General features: G+C 39.6%; 1 protein-coding gene across 3 annotated transcripts in view; it reads right to left on the bottom strand.

Annotated features, from left to right (window-relative positions):
* The window catches only part of pcbp4 (poly(rC) binding protein 4), a 45,878-nt gene that overhangs the window by 14,347 nt on the left and 7,683 nt on the right, over positions 1 to 23,848 (bottom strand). The window contains exons 1-6 of one of the 3 annotated variants that reach the window (XM_062427297.1): positions 19,730 to 20,051; positions 7,836 to 8,025; positions 7,411 to 7,434; positions 5,996 to 6,028; positions 4,082 to 4,198; positions 676 to 807 (exon numbers count right to left, since the gene is read on the bottom strand). In XM_062427297.1, coding sequence (XP_062283281.1) covers positions 676 to 807; positions 4,082 to 4,198; positions 5,996 to 6,028; positions 7,411 to 7,434; positions 7,836 to 7,943 — 414 coding nt within the window. In that variant the 5' untranslated portion in view covers positions 7,944 to 8,025; positions 19,730 to 20,051. Of the gene's footprint in view, positions 1 to 675; positions 808 to 4,081; positions 4,199 to 5,995; positions 6,029 to 7,410; positions 7,435 to 7,835; positions 8,026 to 19,729; positions 20,052 to 23,848 lie in introns of those variants that run through there. The other 2 variants (XM_062427298.1, XM_062427299.1) reach the window with 2 other exon arrangements.

Genomic DNA, 23,848 nt, shown 5'->3' with positions numbered 1-23,848 from the left:
TTAATCTGTCTGACCCCAGAAAATCAACTGGATGCCATTGCTGGTGAAGGTAAAGGGCTAAAATGGCAATGGGACAGAGACTCTATTTGTAGAGCAGTACAGAGCTAAAGTTAAAGTGTCTGACGTCTCTGGCAAGAGATCAGATAAATTTAATCCTAATGTTTCAACTGGGCCTAAAATGTCATCATGAGTTTTCCCCTTGAACATTGCCACTGCTGAGTCATACTGTATGTTGTGTAAAATGATCTATCTGGACAGAATTGTCTCACTAATTTCCTGACTCAATGGGCTAAATTTAATTCTAGCCATGTGCCAACCTAAGTGTATATAAAATTATATGTACTGTATTCACACATTCATTATTTCATGCCATTTTCCTGCTGTATACAAACTTGATCACCAGCTTTCAAGCTGGAACTATATTATACTTGAACTATAATTTGCAGTGATTCTGAATAAAAGCATCTAGTACACACCTAGAATGTATCAGAGCAATTACTGTACACAGCAGGGTAAAAACAGCAACATTGTGGAGAATTAAATATCTCTCTCTTCCAGCTGCAGCCTTTCTCCTAATTTCCAGGAGCAGATTTTTTCTCTTCATATTTCTATGTATGACCAGCCTGTGCAACGAGGACAGGGAGGATGGAGTGGATTTGTGTTCTGGCTGCTCACCTCTCTGATCTCCTTTATCTTGGCCCCTCCTTTGCCGATGAGAGAGCCACACTGGCTGGCAGGGATGACCAGCCGCAGGGTGACTGGCGGCTTGGAGCTGATGGTGCCATTGGCCACCAGTGCAGTGAGGTCCTGGAGGGAGATATGGGCAGAGAAAATGTGGTGAAAGTCAAAAGGAAACAAAAAATAGAGAGAGAGGCACCCCCAGAGGAAAAGATCAGACAGCAGGGGTCAAGGTGGAAAAGGAGGGAGAGATAAGTCACTTGAGAGTACTAACTCCATCAATTAGCCCTGTACGGGCATTGCATTTGAGATCCAGCTTTAACTAAACAAATTTTCAGTTTCAGTTTCATCAAATACGTTCTCATTAATTAACTTGGCTAAATGTCTTGAATACTGGATGTGTCAAATCAAACACAAAAACTAAGTAAAATTAGCCAAAGCAGGCGCTCATGATTTTGGCCCATCCGATTACAACACAGCCAAGCCCAGTCTACTACATCAACCCAACAGCAAGAAAAGCCAATGGGATCCACAGTATAAGTGGCAGATGAAGCTATGGATGGGGGGCAAAGAGTGCATAGACCATCTGCATGTATACCCTCTGCCTCTGTATGTGTATGTTTCTATATGTGCATAGAGATAAACCTACAGGAGTCTGGACAGCATGTACTGTATGGAGTCCAGTCCAGCGTGCAGTCTGGAAAGACTGTTTAATCATTTATATGGACTGCTGAATGCTACATGAAAGGGGAAACGTTAATTGCCCCACCGGTGCTGTGCAAGTTGTGCTTTGAGCTTTTCACTCTGGCCCAAGAAACTGAGGCAGAACACAATGTCCACATGTCCTTCCCACTGTACCGCCTGAGCCTCGTCACCTTGGGCTTTACTTCTCAAAATATTTTGAATATAGATTTAAATGAAATATCTCTTTTCATATTAGAATTTAAAGGAGTCATATCCATGTAATTCAAATATACAGATGTAAAGTAATTTAACATTGCTTCATTTGCTTGGTTCTTGCTCTTGTAATAAAAGAAATTGCCATAAGATAAGGTTCAATACCACTCTCACGTTTGTTAATATGAAGCTACAGCCAACCGAATTAGCTTAGCTTAGCATAAACACTGAAAACAGAGAGAAACCGTTAGCCTGGCCCTGTCAGAATACAATAAAGCCTGCCTACCAGCAACTCTACAACTATCAACACATTTAAAAAAGTGTAAAAAGGAAGGCTCATTTATTAACTCACATATTTAACATACAAGATAATAACAGCCCAAAAAGAATGTGTGCAAAGCATTGTTTCAGTATCCACTTTCAGCGTTTTCCGTATGATAATATTTGGAGCCATCAACCATGTTGATTTCATTAATAGTTTTACAGTGCAGGTAGCAAACATCCTATGTCTTTTCTGCTGTGGGTGGAGATTGAGCTTTTATTTAATGAACAGTGTGTCTCTGTGAACCTTTGAAATGCAAATACGCACCGCTGTCTCCCTTCCCATCAGAGTTCAACCCACAACAAATGTGTGACAGAATGCAAAGCATGCTGCTTGCTTTTCAGTGTTGAGGCCAGTTTGCAATAAAATCAGTGAGAGTCTGACTTAAGATTGGACAGTGTGGATGTGTAACCTCGAGGGATTTTACTTATGAAAGGAAAAACGTTATGTTTCCAGTAACTATGAACTTAAAGTTTGAAAAGCATATCCTGATGTGGCTCTTATGCTACTCTGTTCCATGTCTATATTTAGCAAGGCAGATTGGGCTCTCTGACGTCTTGTCTCATTAGAAAAGGAGCATGCAGCTCATCTGTACAATCACAAGACTCTGGGCGTCATTTTCTTGATTTGATCTAAAAATATGAACCACATCTTAACAACTGTGAACGTTCTGATACTTCCCGGTGCCATCCTCACATTAAGAGACTCTCAAAGCGAATTGGCAGAAATAAGACAGCGGGTTACGCAAGCATTGCTCACACAAAGAGTCGGTGGGCTTAATCCCAAAAGCATATTGTGTTGCAGGTGGGATAAAAACTCCAATGCTAAAAGATTATGTGGCTTTTATTATATTATATTTATTATATACTGTGGTGATGGTGTGGTGTTTCTTTCCTATTATTAGATCACTTTACTTAAATGTGTGTTTTGGCCCTCAGAAGGCAGCAGTTGGGGAAAACTTGACCCATAAAACACAGAAAGGCTGACGGACGGACGGACGGACGGACGGACGGACGGACACACACACACACACACACACACACACACACACACACACACACACACACTGTTGAGTGAGTCTGTGCTCCTGTGTGATCATAAACTATTGCGACGGAAACATCAAGTCTGATAGTCAGTGGCCAAAAAGCAGATTATTATTTGCTTTTAATTAAAGGTGTCAGACATACAATAACTCAACTATGGTAGAAGAGGTGCACAGTGGGTCAGCCAACACGTTACCATGGATACTCAGGAGTTTCAGCATGAACACAGGGTTGAAAAGAGGTGAGTGTAGAAGATCTTTAATGAATACTGCACTGTGCTCCCAGCTAGTGTGTGTTTACTGAGGGCTGCCGACCTGAGCAGGGAGCACCTGTTTCCTTGCCAGAGTCTGCTGTGATGCTAAATCAGCGAAGACAGCTCTGATTCCACCATATTAATTAGCACAGTGATGGACAGTCACCATGGGGATTAATAGCATGAGGAACCTGTCATATTTAACTCATTAGAAGATGAACAAATCCTTCTCATTACTAGGTACAAATTAGCATCTTCATTGGTGTTGCCAAGTAAAATTTTAAAAGCATTTATGTAAAATGGCCCAACAAATAACAAATGTGAACGAGCAATTTTCTGTACAACACAGATCACACCGTTCTTCTTTAAGGAGTCAAAATGGTTTGCAGCAGCAGCCACATCAACTTATCAGAAATATTTCATCTGCAGTATAATCTTATCTGAAGGCACATCAAATGCTACAAAAAATGGCTATATTTATTGCTTCCATCACTTCATTTTAGAGTACAATCGATAGCGATAAAAGAACATTAGTGGTACTGTTGGGATGAAACTCAGGAAATGATTTCTTGTGGAATGATGAAATAGCTTTTTGCATTTTTATTCACCTCTCACAGACAACCTATTTTGGCTCCACCCAGACAACTTCAAAAAGCTTTCTACATATAGCTGATTGCACTTAGATCAGAGTCCTCTACAAGAAACTTAAAGAAAAAACAAAGTTATTCTAACTTGATGTATAATTTATGCAAAATGATATCATGAGCTGGTTTCACTTGTACAGTACCAGTCAAACATTTGAACACACCTTCCCATTCACTTGAATGAGAAAGTGTGTCCAAACATTTGACTGGTAGCAAAATCAAGATGGCTGTGCATTATAGTTACCTCCTCCAATTTGTATGTGATCATAGTGAAGGCTCTGAAGACGCTGTCTGTGGAGCCAGTGATGGTGATTATCCTCTCTGGACAAGAGCCCTCTGAGATGTTGACCCGAGCAGTGCTCTGTGGGAATAGAGGTCAGTGGGTCACTTAAAGAAATATGAAGCACTAGCCAAAAGCCAGTTAGAAGCTGGTTAGCTTAGCTTAGCATAAACACTGGAAACAGGGGCAGACAGCTAGCCATGCTCTGTCTTACAGTAACAAAAATCCACCTACCAGAGTCAGTGAGGCTCAATTATTGTTTAATCTGTCCAGAAACCATAGTATAAAAATGACAATTTGAGTTTTTCCAGAGAGGTTATCTGGACTATTTCTAGGTCAGGAGCATTGACTTCCTAGAGGTGGACTTTCTTCTTTTTTTTTTTTTTTTTTTTTTTTTACCTTTCAACAGTCTTCATGCTGAGCTAAACTGATCTATAATACTGTGGGTGCAAGCAATTGTATTTGTGAGCATGTATTGATATGTTTATGACATAAAGTGTTGCATATTTTAGAGCTTTTCAGTTATAATTTATTTTAACTTCAGTGAACTACTAATGTGACTATACAGTAGTTTAAATTAATGAATTTAATGTACAGACATGTGAGTTATATATACCTTCTTTTCTAACTCTTGACAAAAAAGAAAGCGTGTTTTCAAAAATATGTAACTATTCCTTTAATCCGCATGTTGTTAGGTTTCAAACTGACAAAGGGATTTAAAGTGGCCACAGACATGCAGTGCAGCACACCCAGGGGTATGAAAGTCAAGTGACATGAGGCAAAGGAGGTGACACTAACAGCTATACAGCACATCTCTGTTTGACAGACTGACAATCTAATAAAGTTTCTCTTCGAGGCGTTGCCCTCAGATGATAAATCTCCTGCCCCCATCTCACTCCATTTTGTGTCCTTGTATTTCTCTGAGTTGAAGTCACATGAGCATAGACAGGACAGCGCTCTGACCTCTGGGATATTTTCTCCAGTCACTCCAGTGAGTCATGCTCCCACTGTGGCTGTGCAGCCTGGGGAGGGACTGACAGGATGAGGCTCATATAGTTAGGAAGTAACAAAGGACAAAACTGGCGGGCTGGCTGGATGAATGGATGGATGACTACCATGGGTGAGTGGTTTATCCAGCAGCTCTGTGGGGTAGCATTGTCCCATGACCTCACTATTCCTCTGTTTATCCTTCTGCCTCATAAAGTAAAACATAAAACCTTAGCAGCCAGAGAAAGAATCACAATGACAGCCTAATTACTTTCTAATACAAAGAGTTAACCAAGCGGCATTAGTTCAGCTGCACCCTTGAGATTTATAAAGAGGGAAAGGAGGTGCAAACACAGGAAAAAGGAAGCTGTTTTAAGCATGAAAAGAAAGAGAAGGCAATGTGGTGTGTGAGCAGCCAGCTAGAGGAGAGACAGTGAATGATGGAGAGAGTGGATTTAAATTGAAAGGGTGCCGTTATTGCCCAAAAGGCAATTCGGACAATGTACCTGCTCTGTACGTTTTTCAGACTCAAAGCTCCCAAACAGCCAGAGAGCACTGTGCTTTATTATTAATACATACAAGAAAGCCTGACCAGTGTTAGAGGCCCTCTGAGATTGAATTATGTTTTCTCTGGAGATGAACCTACTGGACTTGTGGTCACAGACAAAGGGCAGAAAATAAAAAAATTATGAGATGTGGTCAGCTCATGACTTGGCACAAAAAAACAAAAAAGAAACAGGGAACAACATGCTTGTTTCTGCTTAATGGGATGCATGCACACACAACCAACCATTCGAAAATGCATATTAACATCATACATAGCAAAGAGTGAAACATGCTAACGTTCGTGCAGATGTTGTGGTTTTAAGCTCTGAATCGTGGACACTGTACCTCTTCTCGTATTCGTTTCACAGTCTCTCCTTTCTGTAAAAGAGAAAATAAGGACAGCTTTAAAGTGAGTCAAATGTGCTTGGTTTGAAACATACTTACATCACAGCGTCCTCAACCTTTTAATGGAACTTGCTATTTCAAACCATGTAAGCCTGACTGGAATTTAGCAGAACAAATTTCAGCTCGAGTTTCAATAAGAAATGTATCACGGTGGTGTCCTCCGCACACTGTCTCAAAACAAAATCAAACACATCTGGGTGTCTGAAGGGTACGTGCACCTGCAGTAATGTCTGAATATGCAGCTTTTCTGAAGACATCCTGCCAGGGACAAAAACACATTGTCAGACTTCACATTGCAGCACATCCTCTGCTGGTTTTTAGATTGCTTCTTCTCCTCTCCTCCGTGTTTTCTTTGGGCTGAAGTCCATCCAAGCTGTTATACCTCTGTTTCACACCTTCATGCATGCACTGATGACCATTTTCTTACAAGAGTATCAAAAACAGTATCATCCTCCAATGCTATTTTTATTTTACATTCTAGGAAACACATTATTTGTGGTCTATTGTGGTGTCAGTCTTCTATTGATGCGAAAGATATGTTTTCCAGAAAAAAGAAAAAAAGGCTTGTAGGGTGGAATGACAAGTTATTAGTCCAAGTATTGCAGATCAAGTGCCTCGCTCTGTGGAGCTGCACAGTATGCACCAAACTCATGTCTCCCTTCCTCTCCCTTCCTTCTCATTCTCTATTTTCTCTGATAAGTTTTGGTTTCTGCAACACATTGCAGCATCCATGGTGACATCTTTCTTTCCAGCATTCTTTCTTTTCTATTTCTGCATTCATTTATTTTCTTTTTGTCCCTCTTCCTCCTTCTATTGACGTCCTCTGTAGGTGTTGTATTACAAGGCATTAAAGCAGGAGTTCTTGAAGCAACATAGTGCAGCCATGCCCTTCCTAACAGACATTAAAAGTGCCCACAAGGGGCCAACAACAATATGTCTTTGGAGCTCAGTTTCAACAGGAGGCTTGCAGTCAATGCACTAATGTTTTTGTTTGATGGATTACTGTGCTGCATTAGGGGTGGGTGTGAGGTCTTAAGAGGGTTGGTTTAAGGCAATTACATTTAGGATGGGGATATTCAGAAAAACAATTGTTTATTTAGACGGATTTGTGTTCTGTGTTGATTTCAAAACAGAATCAAGATGGAGAGGAAAATTATTCCACAAAGGCCTATTATGAATTCAAATAGAAGGCGTCAATAAGGTATTTGACTAAATAACTATAGATTTACATAAGATTAGACACAGGCATAGCATTTCAAAACATCTACCTCATCTGATGAAGGACATTTTCTTTCAAGAATAAAACCTTTATACATGCAGAAGTTTGTATAGCACAATCAAAATAGTAATCTCACCTTTCCTATGATGCTGCCAACCTCCTAAAATACGGAGATAAAAAAAGGAGATAAATGTTAATATGAATACATTTCTTTTTTAAAAGGCAAAAACATCTTTTAAGTGACATTTAATTATTTATCAATTCAAGATTCAAGATTCAAGAAGTGTATTGTCATACAGTATGCATGGTAAAAACACAGAGGACAATGCAATGAAATTCTTCCTTTGCTCTCCTTACACACAACAATAACACATACACACAACAAACACATTACAAAAAGATGCATACACAAATAATATATTAAAGTTTAAAAAAGGTAAAAAGGCTAATACCTGAATTCTATAATACCTGAATTCTATAATTCAGGTATAAAATGAATGAGGCAATGGGACAGTGAGTGCTTTCAGTCATTTATAAACAATGTGAGCAGAAGGTTTGTACCTTTCCATGCATGAGCAGTCGTAATGTGAGGGTCACTCCCAAGCCCCCTTCTACAAAGTCCTGCTCACAGTTCATAGTTATGTGGGAGTGACACGCAGGGAGACGCATGAACAAGGCTCATCCGCTGGTCACACAGTCAAACGAAGGCCAGCACTCGTTCTGTGGCTCTCCAAGGTCCTTCAGTGCTGCTCTGAGAGAGAACAGAGGTACTGAAGTTAAAATAAATTATAACTGAAAAGCTCTAAAATATGCAACACTTTATGTCATAAACATATCAATACATGCTCACAAATACAATTGCTTGCACCCAAGATGTAGTGTTTAAAGGCTTACACACAAACACACATTTAACATTCTCGACAAGAAACATTAATTCAGTGTCATTATTCACTGAACATTATGTGCCACTATTAAATGTAATGGCCATGTTCTTGTTCATTTCTCATAAACGGAATAATTTCACTGTATCTAAGAACATTGTTGACTGAATGATAATTCCCTGAGATCAAAAGCATTCCGATAAATGGAGGACATCTCTGTGATGAACGTTTTCATTAGCTTGTGTTTCTGTAATGTTGATGGTGACTCATACAGAAGTCATAATGAAGACCATTGTGTGTGCAGAATATTGACCAGCAGTGTCAGTGATGTTACATCTCTTTGGAGCTTTGGGGTCCTAACAGACTGCTGGTGGCCGTCGATGACTAATATGCTATCTGTGTCTTCATTGGCTGACCAGCAGTTTCTCTCACAGTGAGATGAGTGATTTTTTAAATTGGATAGAGAAAAAAAATCCTGTCAAACAAGCGTGGCATGAGATTCATGTAAAGTTAATCAAATCCAATTCGAAACAGTTTTCATGAAATTTAATATGTTTGGAGTTTCTTTAGGGACCTGGTTTTTATCTCCATCACAATCAGCCACAGAAAAAACCCACAAAAAAAACAACAACAGAACAGCGTCCTGAGACAGAGCAGAATTTATACACAGATAGCAAATGAGAAGCATCTGTACTGATCCCAGAATGACAATGTGGCAGCGGCTACGAGCATGTCAGTTATGTGACATACGGCACATGATGATTAATGTGCGAGTCACCTGGCTGCACGCAAGCTCGGCATGATGTGTATAATTAGTTCACGGAATCATTTATGTTTCCTCTTGATTTATATTTCCTTATATTTGTCAGTTTGGACAATTTGATGGATAAATAAGTGGTTTGAGATACTGCATGATTAGCAGAATGAAAAGGCAATGACACTTACATTTCCAGAATTAAGACAAACACTCAGAGTTCTTTCCATTAGGCTGAAACTAACAATTATTTTCCCTTAATGATTACTTTGCTGATTTTTTTCTATTAATTGATTAATCAGTATGTCTATAAAATGACAGAAGGGTAAAACATTCTCATAAAAGTATCTCAGAAATCCACAGTGAAATCTGAAAAGCCCAGAGCTCAAAGAGAACCACTTTGCTATCACATAAAACCAAGAGCGTGGGCTTTGTTTTAACTTTGGCAGGGACATTCTTTGTCAGACGTCCAAAATAATTGTGTGTGTGTGTGTGTGTGTGTGTGTGTGTGTGTGCCTGCTCTCTATCACTCTTGTCTTTCATGGGCACATGTGCTCACACACATTCACACATAAAGAGCCTGACTCTGCAAAATGTTTACTTTATTGAATATGCATTACTGACTTGCCTGAAACTGGACTTGTACCATGATTTTTTTAATTTATTTTTTTCAATTTATTTTATTGATGGACTACTTAACCATAAATCTGAGATCAAAGAAATTAACATTTAAAAATAACAAATCATAGACTGACACAATTAATGTAAAGAAACCTGTGGGCATTGTGCTGCTCTGTAGCTACCCGCAGTAAGGTTATAAAAACCTCACCTGAGATTCTGTCCTTTCAGTTTGTAGATTTGGGCGACGCAAAGACAACAGAGCCACAGTGATGCTCAATCTTTAAATCATCTCAAAAATGTCTATTTGTATTATTTTTTCATTCACCTACTGATGACTAGATATTTCACAATAACATCAGCTGACAGGTTTATCAAAATTAAATTATGTCTAACAGTCACAAACAAACCAGTTCGACAGGTTTTGGCTAATTTTAGCTCGTAAATAATGTTCATGCCTTAATGACATGTATGTAATAATAACTCTGCTCTGGATCCATTCATGGAAAAAAGGAGACATGCCATTAAATAGTAAATATTTTTCCCACTAATTTCAAAGATTAATGTTTGGATTTATTATGGAACATTTTTGTAAACTAAGTTCAACTGTTGTTGATACTTTGGTTCTTCTTTGAAAAGGACCAGATGTCTTCATTTGATTTTGGGAGGATTTTTCACCAACAGTAATAACATTTTTTAAGTAAACAGCATGTCTGAAACAACCACAAATCAGCTAACAATAATGTTAAAAGATCTTAGTTTTGTTGAGTGAAGTCATTTTCGATTCTGAGACATTAGAAACACATAACTATAAATACTAAGAGCTTCAGATTGTTCACCTCACTGACTCTAGATCATCAGGTTGAATATTTCCCATTTCCTGCTATTTCACTCTTTATCATAAAGGATCATTGTCAAGGATCATGTTAACCACCCATACTCAGTAACAACGCAGTAAAAATGTTTCCCCTCTTCTTTGACTAATTTATTTGTCCGCCAAGTGCATTCCAACCAGCCTACAGTGGTAATGTATACAAGTCTACTGCTGCAGTCCCACTGACAATGCCTGACATATGTGTGTCTTTCATAAATCTGAATGTTGGATGTAGATTTGGTGAACTATGTGAGCAGATTATGTTTAATAAATGGGTATTATTTTTGATGAGATCCAACATCCTGAGAGACTTGTTGTAGGCAGGTTTATTGCTTTTGCTTAGTGCACAAGGTCATCGCTGCCTCACTGATTTATTTATGCACTCGATGCTTGCAAAGACACACACACATCTCACACACATCCTTCTTAAGATGTCACAGAACTGGACTGCCTGTATGTGCTCTGTATTCCCTTCATGTCCGTGGCACACCCTGACATGCCAGTCTGTGAAAATGGGGTAGTAAGTGAAGCAAAGTGTCATTTTGCTGGATTAGACTGCACCTCGGCTTTTTTGTTATGGAAATGCTCATTGGATTGACTTACAAAACTATCAGTTAAAAGTCAATCTCAACACAATTTCCATTAATACCAAACAAAGCCCAGGAGGTTGACTGGAGAGAAACAAAAAATGTGAACATTTTCCTTGCAGTCAGCTACAGCTGTAAGGCCAAGTAATCATGAATTTAAGCTTAGATTGATGCATCCTGAACACATGTTATCACAGAGCACATTTGTGCAACCCATAGACTAACTTCATTATGTTTAGGCACTGAAGGGCATGGCTAAAATGTTAGCGGTTTATTGCATTAGGAGCTAATGGTTGGAGGGATCATTATGTGAAGCTCTGTGGGTTGATAACAAGGCATGTGCTCTGTGTCTGTGTGAGGGCGGTGTGCATCTGAACTCCTCATTTCCAGAATCCCAAGCAGCAGCGTTCCAGGATGAACAGAGCCCCTCTGTTCTAAATTAGACCTGGTAACTCAGAACAGGGAATTAGCAAAGTGCAGACTGCAGCGCCAGGCTGCCAATATACAGTCGCACCATGAGCCCATCCGCTGTCCTGTTCTTCTGTCACTGACTGTGACTGTGTAACCTTGGTCCTGCTTTGCCTCGCTGAATCCAGTAACAGCAGTTTCTGTTATGAGTCAGTGCTTGTATTCATCTTTATACTGAATTAAGCATGACTTTGTGAAACCAAATGACTGACGTAAAAACAAATGTCCATAAAGGACATGTCTTTCGCAACTAAGCTGAAAAAATATGAGATAAAAAGGCTAATTCTGAATTATTACAGAATCTATTTTTTGTAGTTTTGGTTATCATTCCTATCAGTTATGATGACATTGCACTCAACAAAGAAATTGCTGAGATCTGCCAACTTACAGTACTGACTGTTTGTGCATCTTGTCCTGTCTTGCTGAGATCCCAGATTTCAGTAATTTACTTAGTGACTTAAAAAAAAAAAAAAAACATATTCCAAGTCCAAGACCACTTACTTTGCTTACATTGTCAGTTTTTGACTTGTGCTCAGTTGAAATAAACTAAATTCCAACTTTCTTGTGAATAAAGCCAGTTTAACAGTTCAAGTCTATGAGGACAAAAAATTAAAAATAAAAACAGTGAGGGTTTATTTCAACACTAGAGCAGATGAATCTTATTCAAACAATACTGTACGTTACATTTACATATACACTATTAACTCAGTCAAAGGCTTGTTTAGATCCAAGTTTGCAGATTTCTGCAAGTGTTTCTGTAATTATTTGCACACTATGGCACAATCACCTGATGTGAATATGAACCTATATCCTAACACACCCAGTAAAAGAACTGTATTTTCTTTCTTTTTTTAAAGAAAAAAATATTTATAAGCAATACAAATAAGGGATCACACCCACTCTAACTTCTGTTTTGGCCACTAGAGCATATTTTTCTTAAGTGGCCTGAGTGCCGTCATATCTGTGTTCCCATACAACAAGGTATAAACAATAGATCTGAGGGAAACAAAGACACACTCTTTAGCAGTCGAAGGCAGCAATGCTTCGGTTCATAGTTTGCCAGCCACCATAAACCATAAATAGAACAAGAATAAAGGCGACCACAACAAACATGTCAGAGCACATGCAACAGCCACCGTAAACTGGAGCATTAAAAATCGGCAAGAGGTCAGCAGGCCAAAAAAGAAATAATACCTAATATATAATATCTAATGATATATAAAGTAATACAAAATATCAAAATAGACATACAACTATTACAGTATATGAACCTCACTAATATAACAACCTACATATGATACCATAAACAATTTAACAAGTACAAATATGTGCTCAACTTGTTCTGAGATTTACAATGTTATAATTGTAGAAATTGTGAAAAAAAAGTCCAGGTGATTTATTACCAGAACATCTAATAAACTGGATTTATCCTTTAAGGTAAAGCTATCAAGAGTCTAGAAGTGTTTTTTGTCCAGTTTCTATGATGCCTACTTCAAAGATGTCATGGATAAAAGCAACCAGCATACAGCCCTTGACAGCCGCCAGCAACATTTTTTTCTTGCCATGTTTTCAGGAGCATCCACTCCACAGAGACTGCCAAGATGAAAAGGAAGTTGTACAACCCGCTCGTCTAGAGGAATGGACACCTGTTCTGACACAAACACGTCCCTCGCACAACCGGCAAACAGACGGCTCTGGGCCGGCTTAGGGGAAATGAAGAAGAAATGAGGACATGCCAGGTCTCCATGGTGAAAGATGGAAACAGGGTTCCCCTCTGCATACAGTACATACAGGGGGTCAGGGGGATTGAGTGTCTGCTCAATAAACATACAGAGGCAGAGAGGATAGGATGACTCCCAGGCGGGCACATACGTAGCAGTAAGTGAGAGGGTGTCAACGTGTGTACACGCGCATGGTGAGGGTGGGAGGCGAGAGACCATTCACACACATGCTCACACAACCCCCCCCCCCCCCCCAACACCACACACACACACACACACACACACACACACACACACACACACACACACACATTCACATGTCTGTCTGCACTAAAACAAAGCGCACACACCTTCATACAGCTGCTGGGATGAAAGGAGCCAACAATTCACACACAAAAATTGTCCGATTGAAACACAAGAGCGGACAGCCTTTGATCTCCTGAGAAGTTTCACAAGAGGACTTTTCTGCAGCTATCTGTCACGAACAAACTCAAACTACTTCCATGTTTGAGTGCATGGGATGACACAATGAGAGCATCATCTCCTGAGATGACAATGATGATGAACAAGACAAAAAAGCACAAACGGTACAACAGGGTAAAGAAAACAAATACTCTATGCTCCTCATCTCCGGCGGTCAGTCACTCAGAGTTGTCTCTTTCAAACTTAAATGAGATCCTCAGGGAACAAACATGTGCACGCATCCACACAAGAACAAGAACACATATACATAAGATTGAAGGAAACCTCACTAGCAATTGGAGACTTTGACAATGAATGAAAAACTTCATACTCTACAGAAGGGAATGTGTATGGTTGTAAATAGCGGAAGGTAGTAAACTAACAGAGCTTTACACATCACAGCCACAATTTATGCCGGTATTCATCTGTAATATTGCTTTATGAGCCAAGCTGTGGAGAAAAAACTGTACATGCAAAAAATATTGTGCAAATGATGCATTCTTTTAACATCCTCTCAGACTTTCAGAAACTATATCTTATGTCCACTATCAAATGATTAGCTCTATCAGATGTACCGACAGTAAACTAGGATAATTTAAGTTCAATGTCCATGAATCTTATAGTTCTATTACAAGAAAGAGCTCACAACTTTAAGATTTAAAGCCACTTGATGCAAGTATGAAAAGGTTCCTTCACCATGGCTGAACTTTCACAATCTCCAGAGATAAGAGAGAAAAAATAGGCAGAAGTAGAAAGGCTTTAACTGTGAAACAGGAGAGGCTTGAAATTAAAGAGCAGTGTTTCATCTCTCAGCATGTCTGTCTTAGCTCTGTCACATATAATGGGAGGGGTCAGCCCTCGGTGCAAAGGGGACTGTCCTCTCCTATCAGCCCCCGGCTTCATCTGGTGTTAAAGCATAACCATGTCAGCCGGCAGTGCGAGCCGCCTGTCAACCGCAAGGCCCCAGAGAGGGTTATCAGACCCGCAGGCTGCCTGCTGCTCCTGGAGCCAGCTCGGCTCTCCTGCAGCAGAGAGGAGGCCAACAGCCGTGCTCGCTGCAGCCCCTGTGCCTAAATGTGGCCCGACGCTGATAAGATTAACCTAAGGCTGCCTGTTTTTGATCTATAATCTGCAGCATTTTAAAGAGCGAATAAAATTACACAATATTCTTTCAGATAGTGTAAACCAATCTGCTGAAAAGTTTCTAATCCAAAATGACTGATGTAGAATATTATACACATCCTCTACAATAAAAATGTGTGGGTAGAGCTTTTTCTGTCTGACTTTACAAATTTGGAGCACTGTCAGTTCTGTTATTAAATGAGCTTCCTACTCCTAACAAAATATCATAATATTCCCTTCCACCCACCCCCCCACCCTAACACATTTTATTCAGCACTAAAAGTCTCTTATCTAGACACAAAAGACTATTATTTCTCACCATTATGGTTACTGTCATTCTACTTTTTGAGCAATGTGCTGACAGTTCAGGAGCTATACAATTTGTGTGAATTATTGACACCAGAAACGATCGCATTTGCAAAGTCTGTCATATCTTAAAGTGGCGTAAATCAATACTTTCAGGGCTTTTTCTTGTCACGGCAACTTACAATCATGTCAATCTGTCTACGCAGCTAAGACACAGATCAGCCTTTGTGGCAGAATCTGCATAATTATGAGTGAATCCAATAGCTAACGCAACAGCAGCATAACTGACACACCATTATGGCAGTCCATTTTCAATGACTGTCAGGCTGGCACAGTATTTAGTTTGTTCTGGCTCTATGGTTATTTATAAGCATATATCCTTGAAAGAGCGTGGCTACTCTGAGAGAAACATACATTGATCAAGACTGTTGATGCAGTTGTTCCTGCAAAGCGTCCCATCTCCTCATTAGGTAAACCCGAGTTTCTTCCTCCTTCTCATTATTGCCAGTGGAGATAAAACAACAACAACATACAGATAATGAACCTTACAGGGCCGTGTTCCTGGGCTGTCAATTGCTATCTCCCGAGTGACTGCTGGTTCCAGACACACAGTGGCACCGTCTGAGCTTTTATTTACGCTGGCTTTAGTTAGCATGGGGACAGCGTGGCCCAGGCCGATATACTGTACTCTTGTCATTTAGCTCTCCTTAACTCAGCTGAAAACTAATCGGTAAAGGAAGAAACAGTTTCATATTGTAGATCTCTTAAATTTCAGTAAATCTTTAACTGGGTTTGGATGTCATGTGCTGCAGTGCTGTTTTCATTTGATTATGCAGTTTGACTTCTCCAGAGTGTTTATCCCTCTGGATTCAACACTGGAATTTGCCTTGCCTTGCCTTACAATGGCACGCTTCTTTTTATTAGAGAGCTTCTATTAGAACCATATATCATTCTGAATGTTTTTTTGGCATGGTGGAGAATATACTTTGGCAGGGTATTAACTCCAGCTTTTATACCATCCCTCTTACTGGATGAAGGTCACTCTCTGTATCTGCAAAATGACTTTCCTTTCTTCTCTTTCATCCCTGCTTTCTTCCCATCCTCCACACCAGGGCATGAGTCAGAGAATCTGACACCTCGGAAAGGAGAGGAGAGGAGAGCAAAAAGAGAAGGGAGACAAATTGAGAGAGAAAGAAGGAGCGATGGGGACAGTTGGGAGGAAGAGAGAAGAGTTGATCGATATCTCAGAGAAACAAGTAACCTGAGACGACATGGACTGGCCCTGCTTCCTTGAGGTACAAGACACTGTATAAAAAAAGGCAGTTAAATTCGTCAGTGCACAGATGGTGCAGGAGTCCTTGCTCCGATTTAATCATAAATCTCAGCTGTATAGTATCCTGGATAGTGCCGTGCAGTATGGCTGCAAAATCATACTGTTTACAGCATTGCTACGCTTAAGTTAGCCGAGTCGATGGTGTGTCGTTGGGTATACAGCAGTGCCATGCACGTTGATATTACATAAGCTCGACAACAAACTGAGCACAAACCCAAAAATAGTGCAGTCCCTGTTAAATATTTCAGGCACTCTGCAGCTGAAGGGGGGGATAAAAAGCTTCTCTCCTTCTTGGTCGCAACACAAAAAGACACACAGACTGATGCAGATGGCCAATTGAAAGAAAACCTCCATTTAGTGTACTGTAGAGAGAAGTGGATTACTGTCACGAAGACCGTCTTTTAGCTTATTCACTTGATATACAGTACTTACTCACAGGAGTTGCACACTTAGCATACACCTATCCTTATTTCTTGAGACATTTTCTTTGCAGTATAGACAACATGAAAGCTGCTCTTTGAGGGTAACTTCTGAACTAAATAAATCATGCTCATGAGACTTGTTGCGAGACAAAACAGGACAGTCATGAGGCTTGCTGGGTCAATCGCTGGGGCTCAACACAGTGCTATCTTTTCATGGCAGGGACAGCCTGCGGCTCTGTCAGCCACCGGGTCAGTCTTAAGAACAGCAGTGGGGGTCACATTCTGTTTCAAAAGAAAGACTCTCTTCATAGCAGAACAAGATGGTCCATAACAAAGGAATCCACACTGTTTGTTTACATGTAGGCTGGTGGATCGCAAATCAATAGGTTTTCATGTGACTGGATTTCATGCCTTTTTAGCACAAGATAACCCATTTCATGGTAAAACATTGAGATAATGAACACAGCAAAAATCTATTTCAGTCAACAAAGCTAGAAAACGTAGGGAGTTGAGCCTCAAGAGTGTAGTTATTAGATAGTGACATGCACAGGTTAATTACACAAATGCAGGTTAATTGCTGCAGGGGACTTAACTCAAATATTGGAGAGGAAATTAATTTGTATCACAACAACGCTCCTGTGATTACAACACTTAAATTAATGCCTGAGTGAAGATGATGATACGGATTTGCCTCATGAAATGCACGGTCCAAAAGCATTACGAGTTATTACAGATTTTTAGTCTTCATACAGAAACAATTAAGGACTAACTTGATATTAAGTTAAGAAATTAAGGAAGTAAAAAAAAAAAAATCTGCATACAATTCAAGATGCTTCAGCAGCTGAAGCAATTCTCCTCCCCTGTGTTGTTAAATGGCTAAATTATGCAGGAAAGCTCCTCTTGTATCCCCCTCGTCAGTAAAAGGTGATTGAATAACCCCCATCTCTCTCTGAAGGGCTGTTACAGAGTAAAGCTGCTGCACTGGGCTGCATTTATATGATGACTACAAACTAAAACTAAGCAAGGTGCTTGTCCACCCACCACCACACCAACCCCTCGGTGTGCTAGAACAGCATCTTAGTAGATGAGGGGGATTATCGGCAGTTCCCAGACATTGGAGCAGCACGTGTCAGGTCTGCCTTCTGTTATTTATGAAGCCTCTCGGCCCCAGCCCTCACTCTGCAGCACAGATGCAGGTGGGGTTTCATTATTGAAGATGCTCTTCCACTTCTTATTAGATCTCCAACCCTCAAAGTGCATTAAGGAATTGCATTTGGACAGAGAGTCAGCATTACATGATGGTCTGTCTTTGTTTCCCTGGAGTACCTCTAAAAGATATGTGTGCCTCTCACGTCAGGCAAATTGTATGTGCTGTTCCTTTTATCAGGAATAAATAGTGTATACTTGCACCCAAGCAGACGCCCCCTTCACCACACATACATAAGAAATTTATATTCCTTATTGATCTCTGTTATGTGCTTGGGAAGATAAATCTGAATCGTGTGCTCCTATTTCTTTGGTAAAAATAGCTAAACACAAAAGCAAAGCGTCATACAACACATTACATCCAAATGAATTCTCCCACAAAATGCTTACAGTCCCACCCCAAGTGATGTGCAATTTTTCAATTGTGCCCTATTTCTCTCTCCACTTTTGTTTGAGCAGATACACACTGGAGGGGCACATGCAAGATTCATGAGCATCTCCAGGCAGCAAGGACTATGATTTCCTGAATCAATCAGCCCAGCTTACCGAGATGCTGCTCTATTGATTCTATTTTACAGAAGAGTCTGATGATGATCGGGGACCTCTTGTGCTAAAAGGACCAAATTTAGGCTAAAACATGTGACAAACAATGTGAGTGTTAATGAAATGGGAACTGAAGACATGACAGATTTTCATTTCAGCTATTTGTACTGAATCCTATTGTAATTAATTACGCTGTTTAATTAAGATGTTGACAAGCCTGTTTGTGCCCCTTTATGCTAATTGACAATATACATTAAAATGACAGTATATTATATAGTAATAATATTTACTGGCTGTGAATTGTGTCTGGCACACAGACTAGAAACATCTGTAAACTGTGTGAGGAGGACACATAAACAAAACAGAATGTTAAGGATGCCTTACTGTAATAATGTACTACAACTAAACTAAGCCTACAATGTTGCCAAATGTAACCAGAGATCTTTATATTTAATATAATTAAAAACTAGGAAACCATGTGCAACCAAACAGCATCCGCAGCGAGTTTTGTTTTTCATTTGTGTCAGCTTATCAAGACAGTTTTCCTATCCAGTGTAAGACTAATGCAATTATGCATCTTGGTGAATAATGGTGCTGTCACACACACTCGCTGCCTCAGCACCAAGCGAGCGCCCACAGTACCGGACTTGTTGAGAATGATCTTTGTGTTCAGGACTGGCCTGGCCAAGGGGCTCCACTTTCATTATCATAAAACCGTCAACACACAAGAGACCAATTGTGTCCTCAGTCTTACTGTGTCCCCTGCTCATCTGGCGACTTTCTGCCATATGCTGGATATAACAGCCCAGTCAGTTTATGACTTCATTAATTCAGCTCCATGCGTGGATCTGGATTTCATCCTGTACTCATATGGAAGCATCCAAGTGAAAACACAGAAGAGAGTAGTAATTCATCATTTAAATCACTTAAAAGGCGTTATTCTGGCTTCATTTTGTTGGTTGCTCATTAAGAATAGTTTATAGGCTATATTCGAACATGCAGCAATGTGTTTGATGTAATTCGACTAATAATATGCATGAAATATGACAGTCGATGGTGATCGAGAATTTCATCTATTATAAGAGCTGTTTCAAGTTGGAGAATTGGGAACATGCTGTTCAAAAAGGTGCCTTTCTCAAATAATCTTTAGTCACTTACGTGTTCTCATGTAAAAGGTCGTAGGCTGCAGTTCCCTCTAAAGTATCCCCATGGATCTGTGTTGCTCGGGATTTGTATCCACATAGAGTCCAATGACACGGACGTGTAGTGCGGACTGTCCTCCCGGTGTGTCAGCAGACTGGAGCGCAAGACGCCTGTGCGCTGAGGAGGGGAGAGACACACGCAGAGAGAGATGCAGGCGGCGACCACCCTGTACACCCTGATCACCATTAACCGAGGCAGCCCGTGGAGGAGAGCCGAGTGCTCTCTGGGTAAAAAAAATCCTTTGCCTCAGCTCAGCAGCTGCCCTCAAGCCTCCAGTATGTATATCCGCCTCGGCCGGTGTGTAGTGTGATACTCCTGTCCCCACAGGACCTCTACCGGGAGCGCAGCGCGCTTTTCCCTGTGCGTCGCATCGCAAATTGACACAGATTGCACCTTTATGCATGTTAAAAATCCTGGCAGTGGAAATTACATTTTCTGAATTAACCAGATTGTTCAAAACATTTGCAGCATTTCCATGTTTCAGTTATTCGTGGATGCTTTAGTTTCGCAACATTCACAGTGCCTTGGAGAAGTTTCAGTCCCATCTATATTCATAAAAACCTGATCAATTCCATGCTGAAAGAGTCAAATAGCTCGCCTTTGACAAACTGTGTTTTACAGTCTTTGTTTTCAGGCTATAGGCCTATAATACAGACACACATGCATGAGCTGTTGATATAATAAAACCAACATTTAAAGTGATGAGAAAATGTCATACGTTCATATTATAATTGATTAGCCTGATCAAAGTTGGTGTCGCAAATGCTCTTGTGTTTTCCTTTGAAGTTTTTGGTGAGCATTTTTTCAGTAATCTGGCGCCATCTAGTGTATTTAATTGGATATTGCAACTGTTTTGTTATTCAACTTCAAAAAGAGCATATTCAAGCAGTCAAACTATTCATCCTCCATTTGTCCATTTTCTATGCCTGCTTATCCTGTGCAAGGACTTGGGATTTTAAAATATAATATTACATATTATATCTAAAAGTCAAGGTTTCTTTAGTTAGTGTTTTTCTTTTGCTACATGTAAAATGCATCTACAGTATGATGCATTTTCACTTGATGAAAGGACTCATTCATTTGAAGACACTGAAGAAAATCATCTACTGTTAAGTGATCTCACAAGTGATCACAACAATTGTAGCTTTACATCTCTATCTATTTCCCAGATTGTCTTAATTGCTTCTCAGAAAAATGAAAAGGGGATAAATGTGAACTCATATTTGTGTTGCTAAAAAAAAAAGTCATCACAGCTTGGCTTTTTTACAACTGTCTCTATGAGCGGTTACATTTTGTTTCTTTGTGTGTCTGATGGTGACATTTTATGTTGGTTGGGACTAAATAGAGCGGTGTGGTTAATGAGGGTACATAAAACCAGCAGTGGGCAACAAAGTAGAGATTTATAGCAGATACCTTCACACTGTTTTTTTAAGGTTATTTCCCAAATGTGTGCTACTAGCTTTCAGCACATTTTAAACACTTAAATGGTTGCTTAGGAAATGAAATGATCAGCCATGATTACTTATTAGACCCTAACCCGTATGTAAGACACATTATGTCTTCAATCTTTTGACAGGGAATCATAACTTTGAAGCAAGCAGTAGAAGACTGTTTGGTCTTTCACCCATGCATAGGCAACTTTATAACAATTTCTACAAAATAGTAACCTATGAGTTGAGCAGTTAACTGTATAATAGCCTCACTCAACATCTTGCTGTGGTCCATCTGGTCCAGTGACAGACTGAGATGTTGTTTCTCAAACAGTAGGAGGTGCTGTGTGATTTCAAATGCCTCTTGTAGAGACTGTAGAGGCAGATATGTGTGCATCATGGGTGCCTTGTTGAGCAGAAAACCGACCACCACTAGGGGTGTGGGGGTCTGACTGTTGCTAGCCATCACTCATGGTGATGTAGCTTTAAAAAAAGCTACGGTGCACTGGCGGATATTACACAGCCGTCATCTGGGAGAAGGAATTGTGATTGAATTGATATACTTGCCACATACAATGCAAGGATATAATAAACACAGTCAGATCTGAACTACATCAAGCTACAAGCTGACAGATTTTTCCCTGCGATGTGTGCGTGTGTGTGTGTGTGTGTGTGTGTGTGTGTTGACTCTGTTAGAGAGGGTAAAAAGAGACTTTTGGTATAATTTTATGGTTTGGACTCACTTTTCGGTGACTGAATAACACACTGTTTATATATTGTACATTCTGATTCAGATCATTTGTAATTGGGTTTGGTTGAAGCTTGATTTGCTTGCATGTGTTTTCACTTCAACATCCTAATTTTTCTAAAATATAACAGGGCTGGAAATTAGATTGCATGTCAAATTCACAAAAAACATTGCTTGTACTAATATCAGACCCCCATTAGTTGTGTCAAACACAATACATAGCATCCTTGCTTGTTTGGGAGCATTCAAGCTTAACAAATACCTCTCATACTAAATGGAACTGAAACAACAAGAGATGACACCAGGGTAACAACGACAATTACTCAGCCATGGAATGTCTCTCTTCTTCTCTCCAGTATTCTCATGCACAAACAAACATGGCTTAACCAACATTCCCCGCATTGAATTTTATGGCAACTCTTAGCCTTTTCCTGACAAATGGTGATTGAAGACATACGGGGGAAGGGCGTAAATATATTCTCTTTTTGTCTTCACATGCCAGAGCCCACAGTATAGGTTCTCCTTTCATTAAAGTAACTTCTGCAGTAGCTTGATCTTCTTGAAAGCTCCAGTCGTCTTTGATTCACTCTTAAGCATGGAGCAATGGTTTGGCATTCCTTTTTTGATGTTTACATATCAAACATAAAAGAGATTTATTCTGCGAACTTGAAAATAACTCCCTTTATAATTTACATGATAAGACTACAGAAGCTACAGGTGTGTCAGTGTCCGCTGTACCTGTTTAAAGAATGAAAGGGATCCACAAATAAAATGCATACACAAACACATGCACGGTGAACACCTATACAGTGTGTACCACTGTGACAAAGATTTGCATTTAGATGCAGAATGGCGATGCATATTGGAAAGCACATTTCCATATATCCTCCTTTGAAGATGTATGGCTTTCCTTTGAAGCAAGTGTATTAATTTGTACAATTGAGGCAAAGGAGACATTGGTCTGGACTGGAGTTGGAATACTAATAGGAGATTTAGTATTGAATAGCTTACCGAACACGGATTATGTTTGTCAAGCTCTAAGTGTTTTTCTGTTTTGTATGTACTTAAAGGGAACAAAATCTGAGCACAACAAGGTGCTGTGTGATTCCATATTTCCGTTTATTTTGTATAAATGTCATCAAGTATGAGATGATTTTCATCCACGGTTTCTATTTCATTTAATCAACCTTCCATTATGCGGCTCATACAAACAGAGAAAAAAACTAAATTAAAATACAACAGCAGATGCAATGAGGAAAAAGTAATAAAATATACGGCAGCAGAACAAATGTGTATGGGAGACAAAGAACACGCAAGAATATTAAGATCAAATGAAATAAGAGAAGTTAAGTGACAGTTCTACAAGATACAAGGTTAAAGCAGGTACATCTTAGAGCAGCTTTAAAAAAAAAGTGATAGGTGTCCCTCAGATCCACAGGGGGCTGTTTCAGGTGATTAAATGCACTATTAGTTGTCTTTGTAATACATGAATCAAAGCTAAAATCACTATTTAATAAAGCTATCTGATATTCATCCTAGTATTTCAAGTTTTCTAGCTGTCATGATTTATTTGTGTAATTGGCCTGTAATTTTAGCTTATCAACACTTCAGTTGTTTTACATTGATCTGTTGAGTAATGTAGTATTGAACTGATATTGTATTTTAGAGGCAATTTGATAAGAGTGATCTCAACAATTTGCTTCACATCTAAAATGTGTTTACCTACTCACTACAATTCTCTGTTCCTTTGTCTGGAAACAGCCCAGTAATTCGATAGAATTTAAGATTGAGTAAACATATGAAAATCAATCTTCTTAAGCCCTTACATCATCTGAAGTCTAAGGAGCAATAATAGCCTACTGGTTAAAGAGGCAGTGAGGTCAAAGGTTAAATCCC

Source organism: Scomber scombrus, chromosome 10, assembly GCF_963691925.1.
Source record: "Scomber scombrus chromosome 10, fScoSco1.1, whole genome shotgun sequence".
In the NCBI taxonomy this organism is placed as follows: domain Eukaryota; kingdom Metazoa; phylum Chordata; class Actinopteri; order Scombriformes; family Scombridae; genus Scomber; species Scomber scombrus.
Note: the sequence above shows the minus strand (reverse complement) of the source record. Positions and strands in the feature narration are given on the sequence as shown.